General features: G+C 42.7%; 2 protein-coding genes across 5 annotated transcripts; both read right to left on the bottom strand.

Annotated features, from left to right (window-relative positions):
• Positions 1-332: 332 nt before the first annotated feature.
• Positions 333-5932, bottom strand: LOC108049043 (tyrosine aminotransferase). The gene is made up of 4 exons (XM_044461284.1): positions 5248-5932; positions 2394-2908; positions 1367-1660; positions 333-793 (listed from the first exon to the last, which is right to left on the bottom strand). Exons 1-4 carry the CDS (start codon positions 5579-5581, stop codon positions 449-451), a joined length of 1488 nt encoding a protein of 495 aa, XP_044317219.1. The 5' UTR covers positions 5582-5932; the 3' UTR covers positions 333-448.
• Positions 5933-11552: 5620 nt separating this feature from the next.
• On the bottom strand, positions 11553-24735 carry LOC108048460 (interaptin). Of its 4 annotated transcripts, none has more exons than XM_017129130.2 (11): positions 24363-24735; positions 24129-24297; positions 22922-23521; positions 22679-22782; positions 22497-22604; positions 17064-22148; positions 15350-15445; positions 14645-14964; positions 14482-14581; positions 13819-14091; positions 11553-13254 (listed from the first exon to the last, which is right to left on the bottom strand). In XM_017129130.2, the coding sequence occupies exons 1-11, from the start codon at positions 24399-24401 to the stop codon at positions 11896-11898; spliced, it is 8253 nt and encodes a 2750-aa protein (XP_016984619.2). In that variant the 5' UTR covers positions 24402-24735; the 3' UTR covers positions 11553-11895. The 4 variants fall into 4 exon arrangements, with proteins under 4 accessions (XP_016984619.2, XP_016984621.2, XP_016984620.2 ...); XM_017129132.2 differs by having other exon boundaries at positions 11553-11853; XM_017129131.2 differs by lacking the exons at positions 14482-14581; positions 14645-14964; positions 15350-15445.
• Between the last annotated feature and the right edge of the window lie 1739 nt (positions 24736-26474).

Raw genomic sequence — 26474 nt, 5'->3', positions numbered from 1 at the left:
TTTTCATTATTATAACTATTATGGTTTATAATTTATATAATTATTTTAAGCCTAAAAGCATGATCATCATATCATAATGCTCCCAGGGAGCAATACTTTATTTTTTTACGATGAATTCACCTAGCTTCGCAATATGATCATCTTGCATTGCCTCATCCTGCACAGAACCCAAGCAGCCTACAGCAACAGATAGCTCAAATATAGGCCTTCTTATAATATATATTAATATTTAGACCTCCTCTGTAACGACCATCTACTTAGCCGCAGTTTACTTGCCCCTTCTCTCTTGCGCTTCACTTTTCCAGCAATTTTTTGAGACAATACTCCTTATATTGGATAGTTAATGATGGATATATATATATATTATACATATACTTGTGTACACTTGATACAAATTGTAGTCTAGAATGTCTAATAAATGTTTTGCTCCTGAAGTATTGAACTTGGCTCAAAAGGCGAGATCCTCGTCCAGCAGTCCGTGCTCGATGAAGGCGCGCGAGTCCTTCTTGAAGTGGCGATCGCAGAACTCGGCCATCCTGGAGCAGGCCTCCTCGATCATCGGCCCCGGCACCGTCAGCACGATCCTCACGTATCCCGGATACTCGAAGCAGCTGCCCGGTAGGCAGAAGACGCTCTGCTCGTTGACCAGCTCCTGGACGAAGTGAGTGTCGTCCTTGAAGGCCGGGAAGCGCTCGATGCTCACGCCGATCATCATGTACATGGCCCCGTTGGGCATCACGGGGTTAAGGCCGCGTACCGTCTTCAGCATTTTGTAGGCCAGTGTGGCATTAGACTGAAGGTAATGAGGAAAATAATGGTTAATATATATATATATTAGCAGCCTATTAATTTATCTTTCTAAACTTTGAATGCAATTCACATTCAGTGATAGTTAAAACATATTTGAAGGCTCCGAATACATGCTCCAAACCCACAAAAATGTTGACCGGAAAAAAGTACCCAAAAATATTTCAAAATATGACTAAAATGGTATAAAATGATTGATTTGCAAAAACTTTGAATGCAGTTCAAGTGACAACTAAAACATATTTAAAGTCTTCAAATCCACAATCAAAACAAATATTTTTAAATGTTGGCAAATATAAATTATGAATTGGTATTAATGCTTCCTTTGATATTTTTGATCCCAAACTAAGATGGCAATAACGAACTTTTCATTTAAATGAAATTATATTTCATTTTAACGTCATTTACACAACTCTATTCTCATAAAACTGGATGTGGATTTTTGTCTATAATAGTTCGTTTATTAGCACGGATCTTGAACTCAAAATTGGTCTTATTGATAGGCAAAGATAGTTGGGATTTGGGAAAGATTTTTGTTCGATTAATTAGTCTTACTTACGTGTAGCACGTCGATTACACCGTCAAAGTAAGACTGCGGTGTTTTGGTCAAGATCTCGGGCAAGGCACCCTGGATGATGGTGTTGGAGCCCAGGATGCGACCACACATGTTCTTCAGCCCGACAATGGAATTGGCCAAGCGCTGCTTGCGATCGTGGATGATGATCCAACCCATTCGCCATCCGGGAACCAGGAAGCGTTTGGTCAATCCACCGCAGGAAAGAACCGGAACCTCCTTGGTCAGGCTGCTCACGGCCACGTGCTTGGAGCCGGGGAACACAAAGTGCTCGTAGATCTGAAAAACAATTAAGTCGGTTGGGCTTTTACAATAATTTAGAAAATACTAAATTTAAAATATACCCTTTAAACTCCTAAACATATTATCGATTCGGCTTTAAAAATATTTATAAATAACACATTGTACCGAAACTAAAACGAGAAAATGTCGCAGAAATTATTAATTTAAATGATTTGGGCTAGTTAGAATTACATAGGTTTCAGGGAATGAAAACAAACCCTTTTTGAACATTACAAAAATCAAACTAATGGTAATACCATCTGCTGGGGTATACAAATAGAGATATATAAATAAATAAAGAGAAGATAGACCACAACAAAACAGATACATGAATAAAGAAAATAATTAAATAAACAATTATTATAATTACTTGCTTTCACATATATTTAAAATTTTTCTGCAAAAATAACCGGTCCTAAAATATGTCACCTTTTTTAGGTTGCCAAAAAATCAAACTAATGATAATAACATCTGCTGGGGTATTCAAATAGATATTTATATAAATAAATACAAATAAGATAAACGAAAATAATTAAATAAACAATTATATCCATTTAAATTTTTCAAATATCTAAAATGTTTCTGCAAAAATAACCGGTCCTAAAATATGTCACATTAAATACCCACAACCTTTGCTTAGGTTGATACAAGTATGCCAGTATGTGCGGACTTTTAGCATTTTTAGTTGGCATGGACCACCATCTTCATAGGGTTCCCGTCGGTCACTCACCTCGTCGGCTATGATGGGCAGATAGTGCCGTTCGCAGATGTCGATCAGCTGGAGCAGGTGCTCCTCGTCGAAGACGCTGCCGCAGGGATTGCTCGGATTGTTGATCAGCAGGGCGGCGGTGTTCTCGTCGATCAGGCTCTCCAGCTGGACGAGATCGGCGCGCCACTCCTGATCGGGCAGGAGGTCATAGTAGCGCACCTCAATGTCGAGTCCCTCGGTCAGGGTGCCGTACAAACAGAAGCCGGGTCGCGGCACCAGCACGTTCTGGCCGCGATCCGCCAGCGCCAGGATGCAGTACTCCAAGGCGGAGGAGCAGCCGCTGCAGAGCACCACCTCGTTCGGGTCGATCTCGCCGTCGGGTCGCTGGTGGGCACTGTACTTGGCCACCGCCTGGCGGGCCACCTCGTGACCCTGGGTGTGGGCGTACCCATTGAACTTGCCGCTCTCCAGCGAGTGCAGCACCGCCTTCATCGTCTCGTCGGCGGCCTTCAGGTTGCCAAAGGTTGTGGGATCACCTGGGGGGTGGAAGTAGTTCCGTGGTTATTATTCAAATTATTGCAAAGAGGTTTAGGAAATATCCTAATATATTTTAAGATAATTCTTTGCAAAAAATATTTTCTTCAATTCAAAACACGAAAATTCGTTTCCACTACTTATAATTAAATACTTAAAATTACTATTTATTTTGCTTTGCCCAGCAATATAAAAGATTACATTTCTGCTTGAGAACAATTTAATTGTATTAATAATAACAGCCCAAATTTTATTCTGCTTATCAATTTGTTATGCTTTTAGTGATGAGTAAGGAAATAAATATTATAATAATTATTGTGAAGTATTTGCTAAATATGATAATTAGCTTATTTTTTTCTTTTAACAAAAAGTAAATAAAACATTGCAATAATCTATTTGAATGATTATGAGTCCCGCTTAAATTTGAACTGTTAATTATATAAAATTTGAAAAAAAAATATATAAAAATATAGCGTTGCAGCACGTTAATTATTGGAATGGGTCTGCCCGTGCTAATCAGTCTATTTTGGGGGCTTGGATTTAGTGCTGATAAAAAAAAAACAGGTGGCTCCGCACCCGAATAGCAGATTGCATTGGGTCAATGGCTAACTCGATCGTTTCCGCCTAGCTTCGATTCCCGATCGAGCATGGATAAACAAGCGGCAGAATGTTCTGGTTGGGATCCCTAGTTCGATTCTCGACTCCGCCAAACAGGTGGAACTACATTTTATGCAAATACCCCTCAAAACACAAATACAGTGCGCGTGCCTGCTACAAATATAATATGATATTACTAAAAGCAAGAACAACAAACGAAACAACAACTGCTTTACAGATTTTATATATCTGGTATCTGGTATCTGGCATATTTAAGCACGAATTTAGAAACTCGCGCCGGTCGGCGAGTTGCGTTCATCAACTGCATATTTGTGAGCCGTCTGTAAATTTCCTTAGCCAAAAACAAAACCCGAATTTCATCAGAGGAGTACCATTTTCGACCGAGGATCTGCCGCGATGCAATCACCGATCTCTGATCTCTGATTGGCCCGTTTTTGTGGGTGTGTACTGACCAAAACTGACCACATATGCATCGCTTAACTTACTCCACAATCGAATTCACTTCGGCGTTCATTTTTGCGCCAAACTAGTTTTATCAGTGAGTGCCAAGTCATCTGCCAAAATATTCAAATTAGTCTAAAAACTTGTGGCACAAACGTCAGAGATGTTATGGGAATATGGTAAAATGGACAGCAGGTTCCCGACGAAACTGGATAAGTTCACACTATTATTGGAGGTTAATCATTCCCTAGTTTTAGGAAAAAAGCTACTTTTGAGGTCCAATCAGAAAGTTTAAGTGGTGAATAGTTGAATTAGTCTTTCGATTATAAAAACATGATTAAACCAACAATTTACAAAGTTCTTAATAAACTAAATGATACGGAAATGCTTAGTTTGCACTAGATACTCAGATTTTGTTCAGAATTTGGCGTAATTAAATATAATAATTATCGATTTAAACGATATATGTACAACAAATTATAAGAAACTGGATGTTCGCACTACCTACTTATTTTTTTGTAGAATATTAAGAATAATTTGTTCCCAATTCTGGGAAAAGTTTTCTTTTAGAGACTAAAGCTATCATTCTATTAAAAAAGCAGATAGTTCGTACTAGTAAACTATTAACTGATAAATATCAGTTTAAGCTTTATCAACCAAGCTAGTTTGTATCAAAAAAGTTCGCTGTAGACGTCCAGGGTGTCGATGCTTATCGATAATATATATATTTTATATCCTTGGTGGTATCTTGGGTGATAATCATAGAAAATTTTGTACTAGAAAAGTATGCTACAAAAAATGGTCTTTTAAAATCCCTTAGAATATTATCTTGAATCCCAAATCAAAAAGCATTTGTCATTGAAATTCCTATAAAAAATAGATTTTGAGCTGATTTATTATATATTTTGGGATCGAAAATTGTGCTTATGAGATTTCTAATTATCCATAGAAGTAAGTTATAACTAAAGTTATAAAGTGCCTCAGAATTATCAATTTATTGAATCAAATTTGATCTAATTTTTTTCGTTTTCTTGAGACACCGAATCTTGGTGCTCATAAGGACATAAATATAAATATAATAATTAACTCTATATAAATGTTATAAAATATATAATATAGCAAAATCAAGACTCGGTTATGGACAATGCAAATCTTTAATAACTCATCATCTAATGTTATCTAATAATCGGTTAAACTAAATATTGGCTTTATAGAATAGTTTTTCTATTTAACTTTATATCCCTCCTATGACCCCGTGCAACCAACTTTGCAAGCTACTCACCAATGGACAGCGGTATCATGGGCTTCTCCGGATTCGGCTTGATCTTCAGGGACTCGACAATGTTCCGGATGCGATTGTGCGTGTTGATGGACAGCTGGGAGGCCTTGATCTGCCAGCCGGAGCGACCCTGCCTGCTGGTGGACGCTACCAGGAGGTCCTTCTCGCTGATCTCCTGCGACTGCAGCTGCAGCTCGGCCAGCGCCTGGTCCACCACATCGCAGCTCGGAGTGGCCGCCGGCGAGTCCGGCTCACTGGGAGTCCGGCTCGGACAGCTGGCCCTACTGCGGCTGCTCTGGAATCGGAACTGACTCTCGTTGGCAACACTGCTGGGCATTATCACCGGGCCGGGCTTTTTTTTTCCAAAAAAAAAAAAAAAAAACAAAAACCGAAAAAAAAAAACAAAGAAAATTCCAAATATTTGGGTTCAGCGGTGTCTCCGGTCCGATTTGTGGCTACCAGAGCAGAGGGCTCAAATGAAGGTGAAGTTGGTATCCTGTTTATCGTTCCAGACGAGCATTAGATCTGCAATCTGCGGGGGTTTCTCTGTTGACGGCGGAGTTGGCTGGACGGTTGGACGGCTGGGGGGTCAATGAAAATCGGACCGATTAAATCTGGCTTGGGATTTCTTGGGTCGTTTGCGAATTCTGAACTAAACTGATCTACTTCGGAGATCTCTTGGGGCTTTTATCGCCTCTGGCGGGCTCCGCTTTGCCGACGCCATATAGGCTCTATATAGCTCGGTATATAGCCCACACACTCACATCGGATAGCGGATTGTGGATTGTGGACTGCGGATAGCACGCGCCTGACTTTGGCTTCGGATCGGATCGAGAGCCGAGAGGGCCGATCGAATGAAAGAACAACAACTACGGTGCGCCGACTGATTTGAATACCCGCCGCTTCGAAATCATATTCATATAATGCCTGGCCCGCCTCGGAACCAGATTTTAGTTCGATTTGATATAAACAACAACAGCCGCATCGCATCGATTCATTTAAATGCGCCAAAGTTGTCTATAATGTCTTGGGCCCAATTCGAACAGCAACCAACCAAAACCATCAATGCATATCGTGTGGCCGAGGACCGATGGATTTCGCCGCCGCCCTTCCAACCAAAGTGCATTTGGATGGCAAGACACTACCCCTATGATTTCCAGGTTCTCCGATCTCAGCGGTCATCGATCCGACCACCTACATGACTGAACATTACTATTTAAATCAGTTAGATGCTGTTCAATAAAACACTAATGCTTTTTTCGGGCAAATTATACACCCAATCTACCCCACAGTATCTAAAACGTGTGTTTATAAATCTAGCTTTATAGATTTTTCTTAGAATTCGAGGATTATCACCCATATTTTGAAATTTATATACAGCAAATTATAGAGAATTTATCAATTAGTTTGGTTAAAACAACTTCGGAGAGAAATCAATTTGTAGTTGCTAATCAGAAAGTCTAAGTGGCGGATAGTTTAATTTTTTCTTGATCATAAAAGGCAGTTATAATGAAAAATATACAATATTTATATATGAGCATGATACTAAACAAGAAAGGAAAGCTAACTTCGGGCGGAGCCGAAGTTGATATACCCTTGCAGAGTACTCTGTAAATTATATTCTCCAAAATTTTTCATATGATGCATTCTTAATACTCATAAAAAATCCCAACTTCCTACCTTTAAAAACACCAAAGTTATGGCATTTCCAATTGTTCAGTTATATGGCAGCTATAGGATATAGTCGGCCGATCCTTATGAAATTTGGTACGTCGGATTGATTGGCCAAATATAATACCCATAGAGAGTCCCAACTTCCTAACTTAACAAACAGCAGAGTTATGGCATTTCCGATCAATCAGTTATATGGCAGCTATAGGATATAGTCGGCCGATCCCGGCCGTTCCGACTTATATACTGCGTGCAAAGGAAAGAAGGGTGTGTGCAAAGTTTCAATTCGATAGCTTTAAAACTGAGAGACTAGTTTGCGTAGAAACAGACAGACGGACAGACAGATGGACAGACAGACGGACAGACGGACAGACGGACATGGCTATATCAACTCAGGAGGTGATCCTGATCAAGAATATATATACTTTATAGGGTCGGAGATGTCTCCTTCACTGCGTTGCACACTTTTGACCAAAATTATAATACCCTCTGCAAGGGTATAAAAACGGATTGATATGCACTAAATTAAATTAATTCTCAAAAATTGTAAACTTATATACACGAAATGACACGAAAGTTAAGGATTCGCGATAGCTTCTGAGGTTTTTTAGATTTTAGATACGTTAGTTTTTTAAGTACATTAGTATTTTCATTAGACAGCTGAGTTACTTGAAGTTTGGCTGATATTTCCAAATTGTTGATCGAATCTTTCCCAATATTACTTTTTAAATAAAATAACTTTAATAAGTCTAGAAACTTACCAAATAAGGATATATTTTTAACAAGAAAGGAAAGCTAACTTCGGGCGGAGCCGAAGTTGATATACCCTTGCAGAATATTCTATAAATGATATTCTCCAAAATTATTCATATGATGCATTATTAATACTCATAAAAAGTCCCAACTTCCTAACTTTAAAAACACCAAAGTTATGGCATTTCCGATCGTTCAGTTATATGGCAGCTATATGATATAGTGGCCCGATCCGGCTCGTTCCGACTTATATACTACCTGCAATAGAAAGACAACTTTTGGGAAAGTTTCAAGCAGATAGCTTTAAAACTGAGGGACTAGTTTGCGTAGAAACGGACGGACAGACGGACAGACGGACAGACGGACAGACGGACAGATGGACAGACGGACATGTCTAGATCGACTTTCCTGGTGATGCTGATCAAGAATATATATACTTTATAGGGTCGGAAATGTCTCCTTCACTGCGTTGCAAACTTTTGACTGAAATTATAATACCCTCTGCAAGGGTATAAAAATAAACAAAATAATGCGGCCGTAAGTCATCCGTGATAAATCTTTTAACACCCTAAGTCGTTACTAGAATGAAAAGGACCAAGAACTGTAATATTCTCCCAGTGAAAAAGAAACGTGTGATTTTTTTATTTATTTTCTTTGAAATTATATTGAGCTATTTAAATATAGCCGAGTCGATTTATTGTCGTCTATATAAATTTGAGTTTCGTCTACCTCTTTTGCATGTGAACTTTAAGTCATGTATGATTTAATTGTAACCTTTACTTGGCACACACGTTAAAGGTAGCCCGATTGTTATAACAAAAATATTTGTAATATAAGAACGGTATCCAATATTTGAACTAAACCAAAATAAAGTAAACCTAACCCTTGCAATTTAAAAAAACACGTAAAACTAAACTTAACTTTTACTTCTAAGAAAGTCAAAATGTTGAGGATAAAGGAATGTATTATTTTTCGAACCCTTTGATTAATTAATTTATATTGCACTTGTAAATGCGTATTAAATACCTTAACTATATGCACATCTGGGCAGAAGTGGAATTTACAGAGGTATTCAAGTCCATTGATGTAATCGCATTGATTTGCATAATGGAATATGCATTGGAAACTATAGCCAGACCGATCTGAACCCGATCAACTAGATCAGCTAGATTAACTGGCCAACCACACCTGTCGACAATGACAACGCAGTTCCAGGGATTTGCGGAGCGGGGATCCCGGTAATTTTGGAGTTGATCCCCAGACAGGAATCGTTGGCAGTTTCAAACTGCGTCAAAAAATTTTATAAACAAGAGCTTAAGTCAGTTGACGTTTGAATTCACTTAAATAGACTTTGACAAAAGGAGACGTTTTAAACGATTGAGAACCACACTTAACATCTCGCTACTGAACAATGTGGTGTCGTATATTAGACTTTATTTTGACTGGAAATTGGATTAGTGTCATGAACGGATGGTTCGAATCGAAAGGTTGGTTAAGCAATAAAGTTATTCTTCTATTTTATATTTTTTAATTTGCTTAAATTTTTCAGTGACAGGCAAAAATAGAACATTAGTGCTACAATGAAAATAACCATTTGGCTTTGATGGGATTTGAATTCTATGAAATTTAATGCACTTTGGATCCGATTCGGAATCTTACGAATTATTTGTATAAAATAAATTTAAGTTAGTGCTAAGCATTCGGCTTTCGGTTGTTCATTTAAGTTAAAATAAATCTTTACTATGCCTTCATTGGAGTGAAAAAATCAAATAAAATAATAATGCTTTGCGGGCGGCGATATCCTATTTCACTATTAATTGAACATTAAACTTCAATTTCATTACAGCGTATTCATCAAAAAGAAAGTTTTTAAATAATAAAGATCACTATAAATATCTTGACGGATCAATACACCGTTGTTGCAAATAGATTTGTTTTTATTTTGATCCCACCAAATAGTTATGGTTATAGTATATGGTTGTAAATATTCTTTGTAATTGGAAATTCCTGGCTATTATGTTAATATTATTCGTGTTTTTATACCCTTGCAGAGGGTATTATAATTTTGGTCAAAAGTGTGCAACGCAGTGAAGGAGACATCTCCGACCCTATAAAGTATATATATTCTTGATCAGGATCACCTCCTGAGTTGATATAGCCATGTCCGTCTGTCCGTCTGTCCGTCTGTCCGTCTGTCCGTCTGTCCGTCTGTCCGTCTGTCCGTCTGTCTGTCCGTCTGTCTGTTTCTACGCGAACTAGTCTCTCAGTTTTAAAGATATCGAATTGAAACTTTGCACACACCCTTCTTTTCTTTGCACGCAGTATATAAGTCGGAACGGCCGGGATCGGCCGACTATATCCTATAGCTGCCATATAACTGATTGATCGGAAATGCCATAACTCTGCTGTTTGTTAGGTTAGGAAGTTGGGACTTTCTATGGGTTTTATATTTGGCCAATCAATCCGACGTACCAAATTTCATAAGGATCGGCCGTCTATATCTTATAGCTGCCATATAACTGATTGATCGGAAATGCCATAACTTTGGTGTTTGTAAAGTTAGGAAGTTGGGATTTTCTATGGGTTTTATATTTGGCCAATCAATCCGACGTACCAAATTTCATAAGGATCGGCCGACTATATCTTATAGCTGCCATATAACTGATTGATCGGAAATGCCATAACTTTGGTGTTTGTAAAGTTAGGAAGTTGGGATTTTCTATGGGTTTTATATTTGGCCAATCAATCTGACGTACCAAATTTCATAAGGATCGGCCGACTATATTCTATAACTGCCATATAACTGAACGATTGGAAATGCCATAACTTTGGTGTTTTTAAAGTTAGGAAGTTGGGATTTTTTATGAGTATTAAGAATGCATTATGAATGATTTTGGAGAATATAATTTGCAGAATATTCTGCAAGGGTATTTCAACTTCGGCTCCGCCCGAAGTTAGCTTTCCTTTCTTGTTTTACACTGTTTTTAATGTTTGTTTTTGACTGTAATAATTTAAAGCTGTTGTTGTTGTTGTGCTTGGCAATTATTTCTCGATAAACAAAAATATGTTTTTCGCGCTAGCCTTGCCATTGCATCATAACAGTCCCCGATTTCTCAGAGTCAGGCCAGTTAGTCAGTAAGTATGCCGATCGGTGGAGCGAGCCTCCAGCTCACCTTGTCCGGAGCAGGTTTTCTTGAACTTCTTTTTTCTGGCCGGTGCTACTGCCGTTTTCACGCCCCCCGATATTGACGGCCAAGTTAACAACAATCAGTTAATAGTCCGGGCCTCCCTTTGATATACACGAAATGGGAACCGTCTTGCTTATGTAATTCTTGAAAATCTCTTAATCCAAATCGGCCATATTTCATGACAATTGTCGGTCACAACGGTAATTATAATTGTGGTCAGATGTTTGAAACGCAGACAGTTAAAACATTACAATTGAACCAACTAAAGTAATTATTACGTCATTGTTTGCGAACTTTCTTTTAGTCTCACGGATCTGTTATAGAAATCTAACTAAGGAATGTTTCGTTTTATCCTTAAAAATCAATCTTTCAATATAACATTATTTTTTAAAATATCGAAAAGCAATTTGTATAATACAAATACGGAACAGAAGAAATAGATCGTCGGCGGGTTAAATTGATTTTCCTGAATGCTCAGATGTTGCCGATCGTTCCGCTAGTTGATCTAGAAAATCGTCAAATTACAATAAGTTTGTGGGATAGAGAACAAGTCATTTTCAATCATTTCCACTCCCCATTAAATGATAATGATTTTATAATAATGTAATTATCACAAATCCACATTTTTTTCGCTCAATGAGCGGAACACAATTTTTAAATAATAACTGATTAGTTTATTTTCGTGAATATGTACATATATAAATTTATTTTTCATCTTATGTTCGCCTCGATATTGTACCATTGAAACATACATTTTGATTTCTAAATCAATATTAAATTCAATTGAAATTAAAAAAAAAATTAACGTAAATAATAATAAATAAATATTTGAAATACGAATTCGAGTTTAATATTTTTCGAAAATTAAGAGTAATTGTTAGTAGTTCCCAGAGACTGCGAGGACCTGCTTGGGGTGTGCAGGATTTGACATTTATGACTGCGAAGGCGCCTATTTGCGCTTGAACATGTTGCTGAGTCGTCGTTTGGGCGGCGAGTTCTGTAAATGTACAAGACATATGAGTACACAGTGCGAAACGAGTTAGTGAGATTTGTGCAATTTCCATTGCTTTGGTTTGCGGCCGAAAAAGGAGATTGTGAGGAGGACCAGACCCATTCCAGCGACTACGGCGGTGAACGCCAGCACCACCCTGTCCGCCAGCTGGGAGCACAGTCCCACGATGGCCAGCAGCACCAAGCCCACGGTCAGCCGCTCGCCGAGACTCAGGTGGCGCAGAAGGCGTCTGAACTGAGTCCACAGCGAGCGGTTGAGCGTCGACGTGTGGAGCTGCGAGTCCGTCGGCTGGACATAGGTGATGTTGATATGCGGCATCGGCTGCATGTGCACGCTGCCGAACGAGTAGACCGTGCACGACTGCCGGGACGAGGTGCTGGTCATGTTGGTGGTGCAGCTACCGCTGGTCATGTTGGTGGTGCAGCTACCGCCGGTCAAGTTGCTGCTGGAGGCGGCCAATTGCGGCAGTTTCAGCTCTACCGGCACACCAACTGGCGCGTAGACGAGCGGCTGCAGTTGAAAGGGCGCCGTGCACTCCGTTTCCCTGCACAGCTGCTCGAATCGCCAGTCCTCCGGGCTCTCCTCCATCTCCATCCCCATCCCAATAGCACTCTGCCCATTTTCCAGTGCCCACGTGGCCAGGTTCTCGGACTCGAACTGCTGCTGCAGCTGCCATGTCTCGCTGAGCGCTTCCCCCACGCTGAAGGTGGTGGCCACAGCCGGACTCGGTGCCCTCTTGTCCAGCACAACCGTCTTGCCCAGCACGATCTGCTCTTCGTTGCGATTATGCATACTATAGTTGTTATTATCAGGGGAATCTGGCTTCTGAGCCGCATTAGAGAGATTAGCCGAAAGCCGGACCTGGTCGAGGTGACGGGCCTGATCGAAGCGGCCCATCCGCTCCTGGCGCAACTTCCGGCGCTGCTGCACCCGCTTTCCGAGCACAGCCGGATCGGAAACCTTCAACGCAGCCGGACGGCTCTTGGCAAAAATGTTGCCGTGCAGGCAAAGCGAAACGCGGCCATTCCGTGATTTGGCATGGCCGGTAAGACGACGGGTGTTGCCCTTGGTCAAGGCGAGCAACGCTGCCGTGGACAGGTGTGGGGTACCCTCTTGATTAGCTTGATCTTCTGGAGGCACTGTCTCACCCTCATCCACCTCATCCACCTCTTCGACCTCATCCACATCTTCCACCTCATCCACCTCCTCTTCCTGCTCGGCGGGTTCAGCCGACGACGTGTCCGCATCGCTTGCACGGATCAGACGCTGCTGATCATAGTAGGAGCGGCTCTTGCGAGGCGTGGATGTACAAAACAAGCCCACCGCCTGGCGCAACTTGCGACGCTGTATCCCAGTCAGTAGATTCGACCGCTTGCGATGGGGCAGCTGTGGAAAAGGCCAGGTCAGTTGCCGGCAGTGGAGCCACACAAAGGACAACACATGGACGAAAATAATACGTGGACAAAGCAGCTATGGCACACTTCACCTTTCCTATGCCCCATGACACTGAAACAAAGCAAGACGCTATGGACCGTCTATCTAACCAATTTCGGAATAGTTTTCCTCTTTTAACGTTTTCAAGTCACTTCAAATTTAAGGTTCATGTTATTTTCCATTATATCAAACATAGTGTTCAAAACCTAAGAATACCACTGTTTTCTAGCGTATACATATATTTTTTTAGTATTTAAATTCCGAAAACTAATATATGTATAATACTCCAATTTTAAGACTGTAATCTTTTTATCTGAAACCCCTTTTTTAACATAACATATTCCTAGAGAGCTTTTCGGTTTGCGGAAGCCAAATTACGAGTATTCTACGAAATAAGCGGTATATATTCACTTGTTCAGTGTCACATGGGCATACCCAACATTGAAAACCAAAACCAAAACATTGAAAATCACAAATCTACTCAACTTGAGCACGAAACCTTCCGTTCGTACTTACCTCGTCTCGGGGCAGACCGCTGCTGCCAACGCTGAAACGCTGCGTCAGGAACTTGAAACGCGCCGGCGTCTTGGAGGTGTTGTTGTGGTCGCCGAACTCTCGCAGAATCTCACGCGGCGGCTCCGAGCTGCCGAAGGACAACCGCCCGCCGTTCTTGCTCGGTGTGGGCGGTCCTGGTCGCTTGTAGTGGGTGCCCATGGTCTTCTTGCGCGTTCCTGTGCTCGAAGAGCTTAGCAGAGCGCTCATGCTGTCATCCAAACTGTGGGGTCCATCCTGACAAACCAAAAAAAGGATACATTCAGAAACGATTCAGATACAAAACCGAGACATGTTAGGCTATGGACAGCAACTGGATTATTGTGACACGAATATAAAAAAACAAAACATATATAACAGACAAAAACAAGCACAGACTGAACGGAACAGAACGGATACTGCAAACTTCGGACTTCACAGTGGACAAAAGCTCACTCGGTCTCTAGGTTAAGGTTAGGATTAATTGTTCTACTGCGGACGTGTCATGCGGGCCCACTGTGCCCTGATGGCTGCCTGGCGGGCCTTCAAGGGTGTGCCGGGTGTGCCGTCTTTTGTCTTAATTTTCCTGCTGCCGCCACTGCTGCCGGTGATTCTGCTGGCGGAGCTCGGAGTACAGCTAACGCTTACTTTGAGATCTTCGTCCTGGCTGCCCAGATCATACTGGGCCGCGTAGGCGCTCTTCAGATGTGGTGGCTGCAGCGAGTTCCGATAAATAAGCTCCTCGGCCCTACGGATAAAAATGAGTTTTTAACTGCGAGCACACACAAATCGGAACCAAAAGATCACTTACGTCATGTCAGGAACACGGCCCAATTTTAAGTCTGTCAGGTACGTGTTGTTAAAGACCTCGCCCTCTTCGTCTTCCATGGCCAGATTAGAGGATGGGGCACTGGGCCGCTTGAAGGGCTGCCAATCTTCGCTTGCTGCCGCTGAACTGGAGGAAACGGTGATTGTCGCGGTGGATGGCTTTGGTTCACTGGCGGGCTGCATCTGCAAATGGCGCAACTTGGTGCTGATGATGGCATGCTGCTTCTGCTGCTCCAGGATCTTCTCATTGAGGCGGACAATCTGGTTGGACAGCTTGCGAGTGTGCTCCTCATATTTGGCATTCTGGAATGGAAGGGAATTTATATCTTCACGGTCTGTCATGCTCCTTTAGAATTTAGAATTAGCACGGGGTTTCCAAAAGTTTGCCCTTAGCTCTCTTTTCCTATTTTCTTTTAATTTAAGAGTATAAATTCTTTCAAAAATGTATATTAAAGAATATTTTTATTTAATTTAATTGTAATCAAAAACAAAATAAAAAACACCTTTAATTTTGAACTGTTGAAATATCTTTGGAAAGCATTATGTTTAATCCGAATTCCTATGCTCATACGGCTCAAAATACCCTTATTTTTTTATGGACAACTTTGATATCTTTTAAATGTTGCAGAATAAATAGAAACAATTACTACTACTCGGTTCAAGTTTGAATAGGCGAAACAATATTTACCTGGGCTTTGAGGGTCTCCAGCTCCGCTGCGCTGCTGGCCGCGTCCCGTTCCTGCTTCTCCTTCATGCGGGTCACCTCCGCCGTGTACAAGGAGCGCTACGGGTGGCGCGTCAAGAGTCCGGGTACGTAAGCAAACGCGCATGAATTATGGCAGTGTTAATTCAGGTGTAGGTGTAGGTGCGGATGTGGGTGGGCGGCACGCGGTTCGAAGGACGAGAGTGAGTAAGACAGCAGTGAGGACAGCACAAAAAAAACAAGTTTTGGGTAATGCCAAGGTATGTGCATATTACATTTATGAAATATAACTAAGTACGTGTAACAACATTGGTAAACAGCTAATAACAAAAACTACCAAGGATTGAATGGTCAGTCCGGCCTAAAACTGGCTGGGATTGCGTGAGTGTAGTTCGAGGTTGACGTCGTTGTGGTACAGAACCATATGAATTAAACCCATCAAAATCGCATGCGTGGCGGCCAGGAACAAGGCCTTGCGTGTGCTGAAGCACGGGCAGTTGCGTCCGCCCCCGCGTCGGTTCAGAAAACCGCTAGCCAGGTTGCGCCGAACTTGAATCCTCTTGTTCCTGACCGCTGGACGTGCTGCTGCCGCTGCTGTGGTTTCCCTTGTGCCGCCCTCCACTACGTATCCAATAACACTCGGACTGCCAGACAGAAGCGTCTGGGACTTCAGGTTTCGGGGGATTGGGGGCATATTGTGGTTTAGGGATTGGGAATGGCGATGTGGTGCAATTGTGTGTGGGATGGGTTGTAATTGGCGGAGTGAATGGAGAGAGGAAGGAAAGATAAATGTGATTTTTAATTCCATGATGTGACAATTGAATTGAATAAATCTACTAAGCCGCACGCAGTTGCCAAAAGCAAATATGCAAGCAACGCAGCAAATATGGTAATCTGATTTTATATCAAAACTAACCGATTTTTAGTTCTTTAACATTATTGAATACTTTATGGCGAAAAACTATATAAATAATTTCCCCCCTGTATGACATGAAAAGGTGCAAGTGGAATAACAAAAGTGTGTAAACAGCTATGGGTTTTACATAATTTTGTTATTTAAAAAAAAACGGACAGACATGACAAATATGCAAGACAGAACAAATCAAGATTTTAAAGTTCTCTTAGTTGTTATCCCACTAAAAGGCTAATTACAATGTGTTTTCCCGTCTGCAGAAAAATTTGTCGCCATATTAAGACATTTTAAACGTTCCAATACGAGTATTAGAGGCATTTTGACTGATAGTGGGTACCTAGGTTGATTTTCTACGTACGTCTTATCACTGGATAAATTTTGAAGTCGCCGACGAATTTGGTAAACCTGAAAAAGCAGCACATACACATCGATAACGCTACCAACAACAACACCCACCCCTAGATTTTGGCCAAGTTAGTAAAGCAAAACAACGACAACAACATAAACATGCACATACACAAGCCACCATTTCAACAACAGGTGAAGATGGCATGGTCCTGCGATCAAAACACTTATTCGACAACATTATGCCACGCATTTCTTTATTCTGGGTTTATCAGACAATCGCAGAATTCGCATGATGGTCGACACCAATCTGATGCTGTGCAAGCGATGGATAAGGCATCCGAGTGCGGAATAGACACCGCTCGACCAGCGCGACCATGCCACCTCGACGGAACCCGATTCGGTTCCAGTTTCACGTTCAAATAGTTCGCAACGACTTACCATCTTGGTCTTCATCTTGTCCAACTTGCCCTCCATCTCCAGTCGCTGGTCCTTGATCTTCTGCTCGCAGCGCTGGATCTCGTTCTTGGCATCGCGGTACTTGGCCTGCAGGATCTGGCAGTCTAGCGCCAGCTGGTTGTTTCTGGCCGTCTCCTGGCGCAGCTGGCCGAGATTGGCGTCCGATTCGGGCGCATCCGACTTGCTGTAGGTGGCCCCGAGATCACTCGGACCCTGTGTATGGCTTTCGTTGGCGGATCGCATCTCGGCCAGCTCCTGATTGCAGTCGGCCAGCTGCCGTTCGAGATTCTCCAGGCGGCGTTGATAGCTAAGGTTGCGCTCCGCCGCCTCTGCACGTTCCATCTCAATCTCGCGCGTCTTCTCCTCCAGCTCGAAGTGCTGGGCCTCGTGGACGAGCCGCGTGCCGTCCAGCTCCTGCTGCACTCCGGCCAGCTGCTCGGTGATCTCGGCCAGCTGTTGCCGGGCCTGTTTGCGGTCTGCGATCTCCGTCTCCAGACGATGCTGCAAATCGGCCACAGCCTGCTCTGAGGCGGACATCTGACTGCTTTGCTGCTGCTCGACTTCGTCCAGTCTCTCGGTGACCTTGGCCAACTGTTCCTGGGCCTGATAGCGGTTTTCAACTTCCGCCTCCAGGCGATGCTGCAACTCCATAATCTGGCCGGCCCGCTCGGACAGCTGTTTTTTTTGCTGTGCGATATTACAATTGAGGCCACCGATCTCACAGTTTAAGCTGTCCTTCAGCTGGTCGAATTCCGAGAGTTGCTTGTTCAGTTTGACGATATTCTCCTGCTGGAGGTCACGTACATTTTTCAGCTTGCTGATCCGCTCGTGGGCAATGGCACGGTCTGCTTCCGTTTGGGTGTGGCGCCCCATCAACGTTTCTAGCTCGTCCTCGAGCGTGGCCAGTTTTACCTGGTGCTCGCGCTCTTCATTCACCAGTCGCTCCTTGACCAGGTGGATCTCCCGCTGCAGAGACTCCTTCTCGGCCAGCAATTTAGTCGAGGATTCGACCTGTGACTCGAGGGCCTTCTTCGTCTGAGCCAGTTCGTCGGCCTGCTGTTCGATTAATTTAACCTGCTCATCGAAAATCTTCTCTGTGTAATTTCCATCGCTTATCACTTGAGCCCTCGCCAGGCGCAGCTCATCCAACTCTGCTTTAAGCTGATCCGTTAGCTTCTGTTCGTGTCGAAGCTTAGCCTGCAGACTAAGCAAATCTTCCTTACAGCTGTCAGACAACAGCTCTTGCTCTTGCTGGGCCGATTGCTGCTCCTTGGACATTTTCTCTTTTAACTGCTGGAGCTGCATTTGGTTATCCCTTTCCGCCTCTTCGGCAATCTTCTTCATGCGACTTTCTTCGCCTATCAATTGGGCCTTGGCCTTGCACAGCTCTTTCTGCCGCTCATCCAGCTCTACTTTCAGTTCATCCGTAAGCTTTTGCTCGTCCTGAAGCTTGGCCTGTAGACTAAGTAGCTCCTCCTTGGAGTTGTTGGACAACATCATTTGTAGGTCCTGCAGGGCAGAGTGATGCTCCTTGGCCATGGTCTCTTTTAACAGGCGGAACTGCGTTAGGTAATCCCTTTCCGCCTCATCGGCCATCTGCTGCATGCGACTTCCTTCACTTATTAATAGGGCCTTTGCCTTTGTCAGCTTATTTTTCTGCTTTTCAAGCTTGACTTTGAGCTGATCTGTAAGCATCTGTTCGTCTTGAAGCTTAGTCTGAAGACTGAGCAACTCAATGTTACAGGTGTCAACCATCTTTTGTTGTATTTCTAGCTGCTCCTTAGCCAAGGACTCTTTCAACTGCCGGAACTGCATTTGGTAATCCTTTTCCACCTCATTCACCATCTCCGCCATGCGACTTTCTTCGTTTTTCATTTGGGCATTGGCCTTGCACAGCTGCTCATTTTGCTTTTCCACCTCGACTCGAAGCTGCTCTGTAAGCTTCTGCTCGTCCTGAAGCTTTGTTCGTAGGCTGAGCAACTCCTCTTCATTTAACTTCGGTTCTTGCTCCTTGGGCTTTGACTCCAGCTTGACGTGATCTTTGTTATCCGTTTGCCCCTGTGAAACTTGCGCACGCAGCTTGGCGACCTCAACCTCTGCCTTCTTTCGCGCATCCCTCAACCACGCCAACTCGTTACTCGACTCTTGCATCAACTCCTTGTGGGTAGCAATGGTCTGGCGTAGGGTTTTCTCCTGGAGGCGAGCCTCGTTTAAATCGGATTTCCAACCGCTCATTTCTTGTTTGTTGGTCGCAAGGGCATCACGGTGCTGCTGCTCCTGGAGGCGAGCCTCTTTCAACTCCGTTCTGATTGCCGTCACTGCTTCCTCGTGGTCTTTGACCAACTGCGAGGACTCCGTTAGCTGCCTTTCGAGATCTTGACAACGCTGTTCGCACTCATCTTTCGTAGTCTTTAACAATTGTTTATGCTCCTCCTCCTGTTTCAAAAACTTGGCTTCACTTGCCTCCAGTTTCCCTTCCAACTCCTGCTTCATGATATCAATTAGGGTGTCATGCTCTTTGGACACAAGTGAGATCTCGGCAATCTTATCCGCCATCTCGTTTTCGAGGTCCTTACAACGCTGATCATGGTCAACTTTTAATTGATCGATTTGTTTCTCATACATATCCTTCAACTCCGACATTTTCTCGTCTGTTTCCTTCAGTTGCGCCCGCAGTTCTTCCTGCACCTTTTGCGACTCGGACAACTGTCTTGCCTTATAATTTTCCGAAGTCTCCAGCTGAGAGATTTGATCCGCACGGCGATTCGACTCACTGTGGACCTTAAGTAGAGACTGACTCATGTCCAGTTGGAGGTTATGCAGCTTAACGTTGTCCAAGCTCAGCTTCTCGTTCACCTGCTCAAGGTTCCCGATGGTGTCCTTGAGTTGCTTTATCATGGGACTATTCTGACCAGTGCCCAACTTGTTCTGCAGTATAGCCACTTCCTCTTCCAGACGCACCTTGGACTGGCCGAGGTGCTCGGCCAACTGTGTGACCCCATCGCACTTCAGCTCGAGATCCTGGCGACACGCATCCAACTCATCATATATGCTTATAAACTGGACAATCCGATGACGAAGCGCCTCGGAGCTGTTTGCACAACCCCCATCCGGAGATTCTGGTTCTGACCCAGCTTCTAAAAGACGAGATTCAAGGGCGGCTGCTATCTTAGTGACCTCCAAATTTTGGGCCTTCAGGTGCTGCTGAGTCCCGACCAGTCTATTCGTCGCCTGCTCCAAATTGGTTCGCTCCTCTTGAAGAGTCTTCTGCAATTCAGCCACCTGCCTACTGCTGTTGGCAATCTCGGTATCTTTGTGGTGCAGTGCAGAACGCAGCTTGTCGGCAGTGAGCTCTAGAGAAACGATGAGCTCCTCACGCTGCTTCTCCTCACGGCTGAACCTGAAAGCCCATTGCCGGCTCTCGCTAAGGACCGCTGCGTGCTGCCGCTTAACATCTGCCAAGTCCTCCAGCAGATAATCCACCTTCGCTTCAAGACTGTCGATTGTTTGCTTTCGCTGCTCGAGTATCACTTCAAGCAACGATTCAACCGCATCAAATCGATTGCTATTTTCCTCCGGTCCGGAAGAGCAAGCGGAGGATCTTGCCGAATTGCCCCCATCTAAGAGGGCAGTGATGCGGTCCAGGAAAAGCTCCGTCTCCTGCTGAGAGTTGCGCTGCTGCTCGATAAGATACTCCTTCTCCTGATACAGCTCCTTGTGCTGCGTCTCCCGCTCCAAAAGATCGGACTCGATCTGCTGGGTGAACTTCAGATTGGATTTATGCAATTTATCACATCGGTCATTAGACGTGTCCAGCTCTAACTGAAGGTCAGACAGCTTCTGCTCCATATCCTGGCTATGCTTTAAACTTAGCTCCAGGCGCATACCCAGCTCCGTTGCCTCCATCGCCTCCATCGCCTTTTGCTCTAGCTCAAGCTTGAGGGCCCCGTGTTTCTCCTCCGTTTCAAAAAGCTCGTCTATACGCTGAAGCGCGCTCTCCCAGTCGGCTGCACCCAGCTGCATGGATAATAGCCCCATGTCCGCGTTGCGGGACATTAGCTGGTTCCGACACAGGGTATACTTATTTCGTAAGTACTCCTGACTGCGCTGCTCCTGCTCTAAAAGTAAAGATATTTCTTTTCTTTCTGTACCAAGCCGGCTGATGCTACTTTCCAGAGATTCGTTTTTTCCGCGTAGATCTGTGATTTCGGAACTCAACCTTTCTATCTGCTGTTCTTTTTCAGCCAGCTCGACCTTAATGGTGGTCAGGCAATCGTCCGCCACAGCTACCTTCTCAATCAACTTTTCGTGGGTTCGGATTATCGATTGTAGGTGGGACTGTAACTGTTCCTGCCTGCAGTTCTGACTGTGAATCTTATCCTCGTACTCCTTTTGCATATTGCAGACTTTTTTCATATGATTCTGGCTTGTGTCCGCAGCCGCCCGCTCTAGCTGGACAATTTTGGCCTTGGCCGCATCAAGCTGTTTGAGCTGTGTCTCCAGATAATCCCCAATTGTTTGACTTTTCTCCAGAAGTTCATCGAGGTTCGAGGACTGGCTGTCGCAAAGCTTCTTAAGTTTCGAGCTCCTGGCCAACTCGTCAGCAAGGCCACTCTCGAGAACAGAAATGCTGCTCATCAGGTGTGAAAACTGATCGTTTGCCAGGAAATCCTGATCGAGCTGATACTTTCTAAGAATGCTCGTCATAGCTTCGGTCAGTTGCTGCACCGAATCGTTCTGCCTCTGAAGCTCTTCCCTCAGCTCGGCGTTCTCGTGTTCTTTCTCACGTAGCTGCTTGTCGATCACAGAGCTGGCTAGATTCTCTGGAGTGACGTTCGGCGACAAAGACAAATTCAGCAGATCAGAGGATGCGTTGAGCACCTCACGTCGGTTATGAAGATCCTCGCGCGCCTCCTGGAGGCACTCATTTAGCTCCTGCTTGTCGCGCTCCAGGCAGCTAATCCTATCATCTTTCGTTGATAGGGATTGGCTGAGATCCTCCACGCGCGATTCAAGCTCCCTTACGCGGTCCATGCACACTAGCAATTGCTCCGCCGACATTTTGAGCTGTTGAAACATAAATACATTATCAATAAAAAATATGATTGCATATTTGATTGCATATGATTTTAATTATTAAAGCAGGCTGATTCGATAATTTGTTAATTCAGACGAAATGGCTGATATATTAGCTAAGTTGAATTCTTTTTTACTATAATATTAGTTTTGAAAACTTTATATACATATATGGTGATTAACCATTAATCATTAAATAATTCCTTTAAGGAATTCACGTGGAGATGCAGTACTAAATGTCGATTCCAAACAAGTGTACAGTCGCGAGCAAAATTCGCTATTTCTTTGACATATATATGCATTTTAAATAAGGTCTATAAAACCAAACAGGTAGTTTACCTTCTCGACCAGTTCGGATTTTTCTGTTTGCAAATCCTGCAGCTTATCGTTGTTCTCAGTTATAATTGCCTCCTTTTGGCTGATCTCTTTCATGAGGCTTCGCTTCAACTGAAATGAGGTAAAGTTTTATTAGTTTATGGCTCCCACTACCTGTGACCATATGGTGGTCTAGGTCTACCTACATGATCGAAGTCTTTTGGTGCGCAATCGGTGATGACATCCTCCTCTTCTTTAGTCTTGGCGTTGTCCTTCAGTTTGGCCAGTTGTGTCTTGACCACGTGATTTTCTGTAATCCGAAAGAAGAAGAAAATATGAAATTAATAAAAGGAACAAGCCAGCCAACATCAAAGGGGAATATATATAGTGTTGAATTGGAGAATCACCAATTTTAAATTGTGCCCATTGGCCCAGATCGGGTAACAAACCTTTGTTCAGGGATTGGATCACACTGTCCTTTTCCACATGCTGCTCCTCGAGGACGTTCTTCTCGTAGCAAATCATCGCCAGCTGGGCGCGAACACCGCGCAGCTCCCGTGTGCGTTGCTCCAGGAGCTCCGTCTTGGGGGTCGGTGGCGCAGGCATTTCGTTGGCGGACAGCTGGAGGCGCAGGCGTTCCCGCTGTCTGTCCCGGTCGCGATGGTGCATATGTGGCGTGCTGCTCGGTGGTTGGGGCGAAGTTGGTGTGGACGAGGTTGGAGACGGTGTGACGTCACTGTGGAGATCGGGACTTAAGGAGCTGCTGGGATGGCACGGACTGACTTGAGCGCCCAGCCGGTAAACGCTGGCCACATTGGCAATGGTTTGGCGTAGATAATCTCGCGTCAGCTGCCGCTCCACCGTCTTTTCGAACAAGGCGGCGATGCAGGTCTGCATCAGCTCCGGCAGCTTCTTGCAGAGACTATGGAAGAACATGCTGGGCTGCTTCACGCACGAATAGTGCAGGAGTAGCGTGTACACGTACAGGTAGTCAGACTCCACCAATTTCCCACGGCCACTTATGTGCGCGCAAAACTCTGGATAGATTTCTGAACAGAAGTATAAATAGGTTTATTAATAAGTAACTAACTACTTCAAAATAAATAAACTATTATATTAACAATGGCGAACAGAGGTTTATATACCCTAACAGTTGTAAACGTGTTTAAAAGCTTAATCTATTATTTGACTCATTTGGATATATTAAAATAATAATTGAAATTGTCCTGAAATCGTATATACCATAAACTATAACTATAACTTGAAAAAGTCGAAATGTTTTAAAGTCGAAAGAGTGAAATTACTCATTCCTAATGTCGAATTTTTTGTTTGGTAGTAGAATTATTGTATTGCAAATTGTAATCTAAACTTTTATCTTAAGAGACTGTAAATTTTTAAATGTCATTAATGAAAATATATAAAAGGGAGTAATTTAATTTCTATTAATTACTAAAGGCTGATTCTGATCCTGGTTTTAAACAAAATAAATTGTGGGTAGCATCAATGGTATTTTAACTCCCTTTCCCGTTGCCATCCACCTAGGATTGCAATTTTGATTTAAGGAATACATGACAAAGAAATGGTCGAAAAAGGAGGGTTGTCAAATGGAACACATCGGAATTTGGGAATTTATACCCCCGAAACACAACCACTCACCTCTGATGAATGCCTGCAAGGGAGAGCGGTGATTCTTGGGCTGAGCCTGCAGCGCCTCCTGCACCACTGCCTCCACCTGGGCCTTTTCCACGAAGACCGCAAAGAAGGCCTCGATGTCCGTCTGCTCCAGGGTGATGTAGTTGGCCTCGGTGAAGCGGCACTCGCTCACCTGCCGGAGAATAGGTTAGTAAATTAGCCAAGGCAATCACCCAGGCCCTCAAGTTATTCACTTACCCATTGGAGCAGGACCTTCCGCCAGCTGCGTAGATCCATGGTTCACCAACAGAGGTCAATGGATCCAAAAGCCAAGGGCAAGCCAAAACGGGACTTTTACCGAGAAAAAAAATCAACAAGGCAAACGAAACAAACGGGACTTGAACGACTGAAAATGTAATTTTTGCCAACTACTTTTTTGTTGTGGGTTACGCTTGAAACACTGATGTAAACTGACTACGCCTTCGATTAGGACTCTACAAATAATTTTGACACTTCCACGACGAAACACGGACTACTAGATACGAAAAAAAAACAAAAAACGGAGGCACAAACACCTTTTTTCGGCGCGTCGTTTAATTCAAATGCCGACGCGGTGCGACGCCAAGCGAGGTAACTCTCAACAGCCTATCGGGATATCGATACTTTCTAGAGCGAGTAGGGGTATTCATGAGGTTAAACAACTGATATCGATATCAAGATATCGCTAGACCCTGAACGACACGTTGACACAATATTGCTTCTTGCGTTGTAAAAACAGATGTTAATTTTTATTAATAATTGGAAAATATTTAAGTCAAGTTAAAAACGATCAGTTTAAAGCATAAGACTCCAAAGCCACAAAAAGAAATAATGCTTAAAACCTTATTTGCAATACACACTATCTAATCAATGTACATGTTGTCAGAAGACTGTACATCCCATAAATAATATTGTAATTCATGCACTTATTAAATTAACATTGTTAAAAAAGTAAAAAATGTGGATGTCAAAAATAAAATATAAAAATATAACTATTTAGAAAAAAAATTGCGAACAGTTAACTAGTTATAACTAACCTAGTTAATTTGAAATTAATTTTATTATATTAGTAGAAGATATATATGCCAGAAATAAACAAATCAAATATTCAAATATAATCAACATAGAAAGACTATGAAACCAGTTAACTAGGTTTAGAGGATCTCGGTGAATTTTTATTGTGCACTCACTAGTGTGCTATATTTAAAAAAAGTTTATTCGAAATCCAAACCTTGCCCTTTACTGTTCAATCAGCAGCAATATTGACAAGCAAAACGTAAACAAATAATTTGGAAAACAAAATTTTTTAAATTAAACAATTATATACAGCAAGATCAAAGAACCCAGGATTTTTACATTGCATAATCTCTTTGCTTATATACAGACATACATATATAGAGAAAGATAATATTTTTTCAAATATTTTTTAAGCCCGTCAACTTAATTTAAATAATTTTTTTTTTTATTCCTGAAAATGTGATTCAAGTGCTTTTTTTTTACATTTTTCCCCTATTTTTTAAGAACTATTGATCTAAATTCGAAATTATAATGGTGTGATATGAGCACAGCCCAATAAATTCTATATCTGGATTTTTTGCGCTTAACTGAATACCCAGATATGGGATGCAAAATGTTAATCCATAAATTTGGCCACTTTTATGTTTTTTCCAGTCCGTAGATGGCGGCACTGATCTTTGCTACGGAAGGCACACCGCGTAAACAATCAAGTGCTTCTGGTTCTGGGGGATTTCCGAAAAACCAGGGGGCAACCAGCGGCAGAGTGTGGCCCACCACATGTAAGCTATTAAACTGTAATAACAATTACCAATGACCGAAAACAATGTGCCCGGAATTATCGCCCACTCCGTGTCTCAGGGCACGCACACGATCACAGGAACATTTAGGGATAGTGCTGACTGTTTAATTTAACGCCATCATCAATTCGGACAAACAATGGAAATGCATCATATATTTTTGAAGGTGATTTAAACAGTTTACAACAAACTTTCCAGTCAGGAAGTAAGAAAATTTCTTAATGAATAAAATATTTGATTGCTCAAAATCATTACTGAGGCGGGTGGGACAAGACCAACCGGAGGTTCAAAACCGGCGATGGCGTAAAAATTCTCTATAAATCAAAACAGGAGTTTAAGTTAAAACACTTAAAAAACTTTGAAAGAAACCATTTGGAAATCTATTTGGGTAATCTGTTTCGAAAAGCACGTTGTATGATATGTTGTTCACATAAAAGAAATTTATATCAGTGAATTTAAAAAATGTGCAGCTTATGAAACTCGATAAAATTATATTAATAAAAAATTTTTTTCGACT

This window comes from Drosophila rhopaloa, unplaced genomic scaffold, assembly GCF_018152115.1.
Source record: "Drosophila rhopaloa isolate 14029-0021.01 unplaced genomic scaffold, ASM1815211v1 contig_3, whole genome shotgun sequence".
In the NCBI taxonomy this organism is placed as follows: domain Eukaryota; kingdom Metazoa; phylum Arthropoda; class Insecta; order Diptera; family Drosophilidae; genus Drosophila; species Drosophila rhopaloa.
Note: the sequence above shows the minus strand (reverse complement) of the source record. Positions and strands in the feature narration are given on the sequence as shown.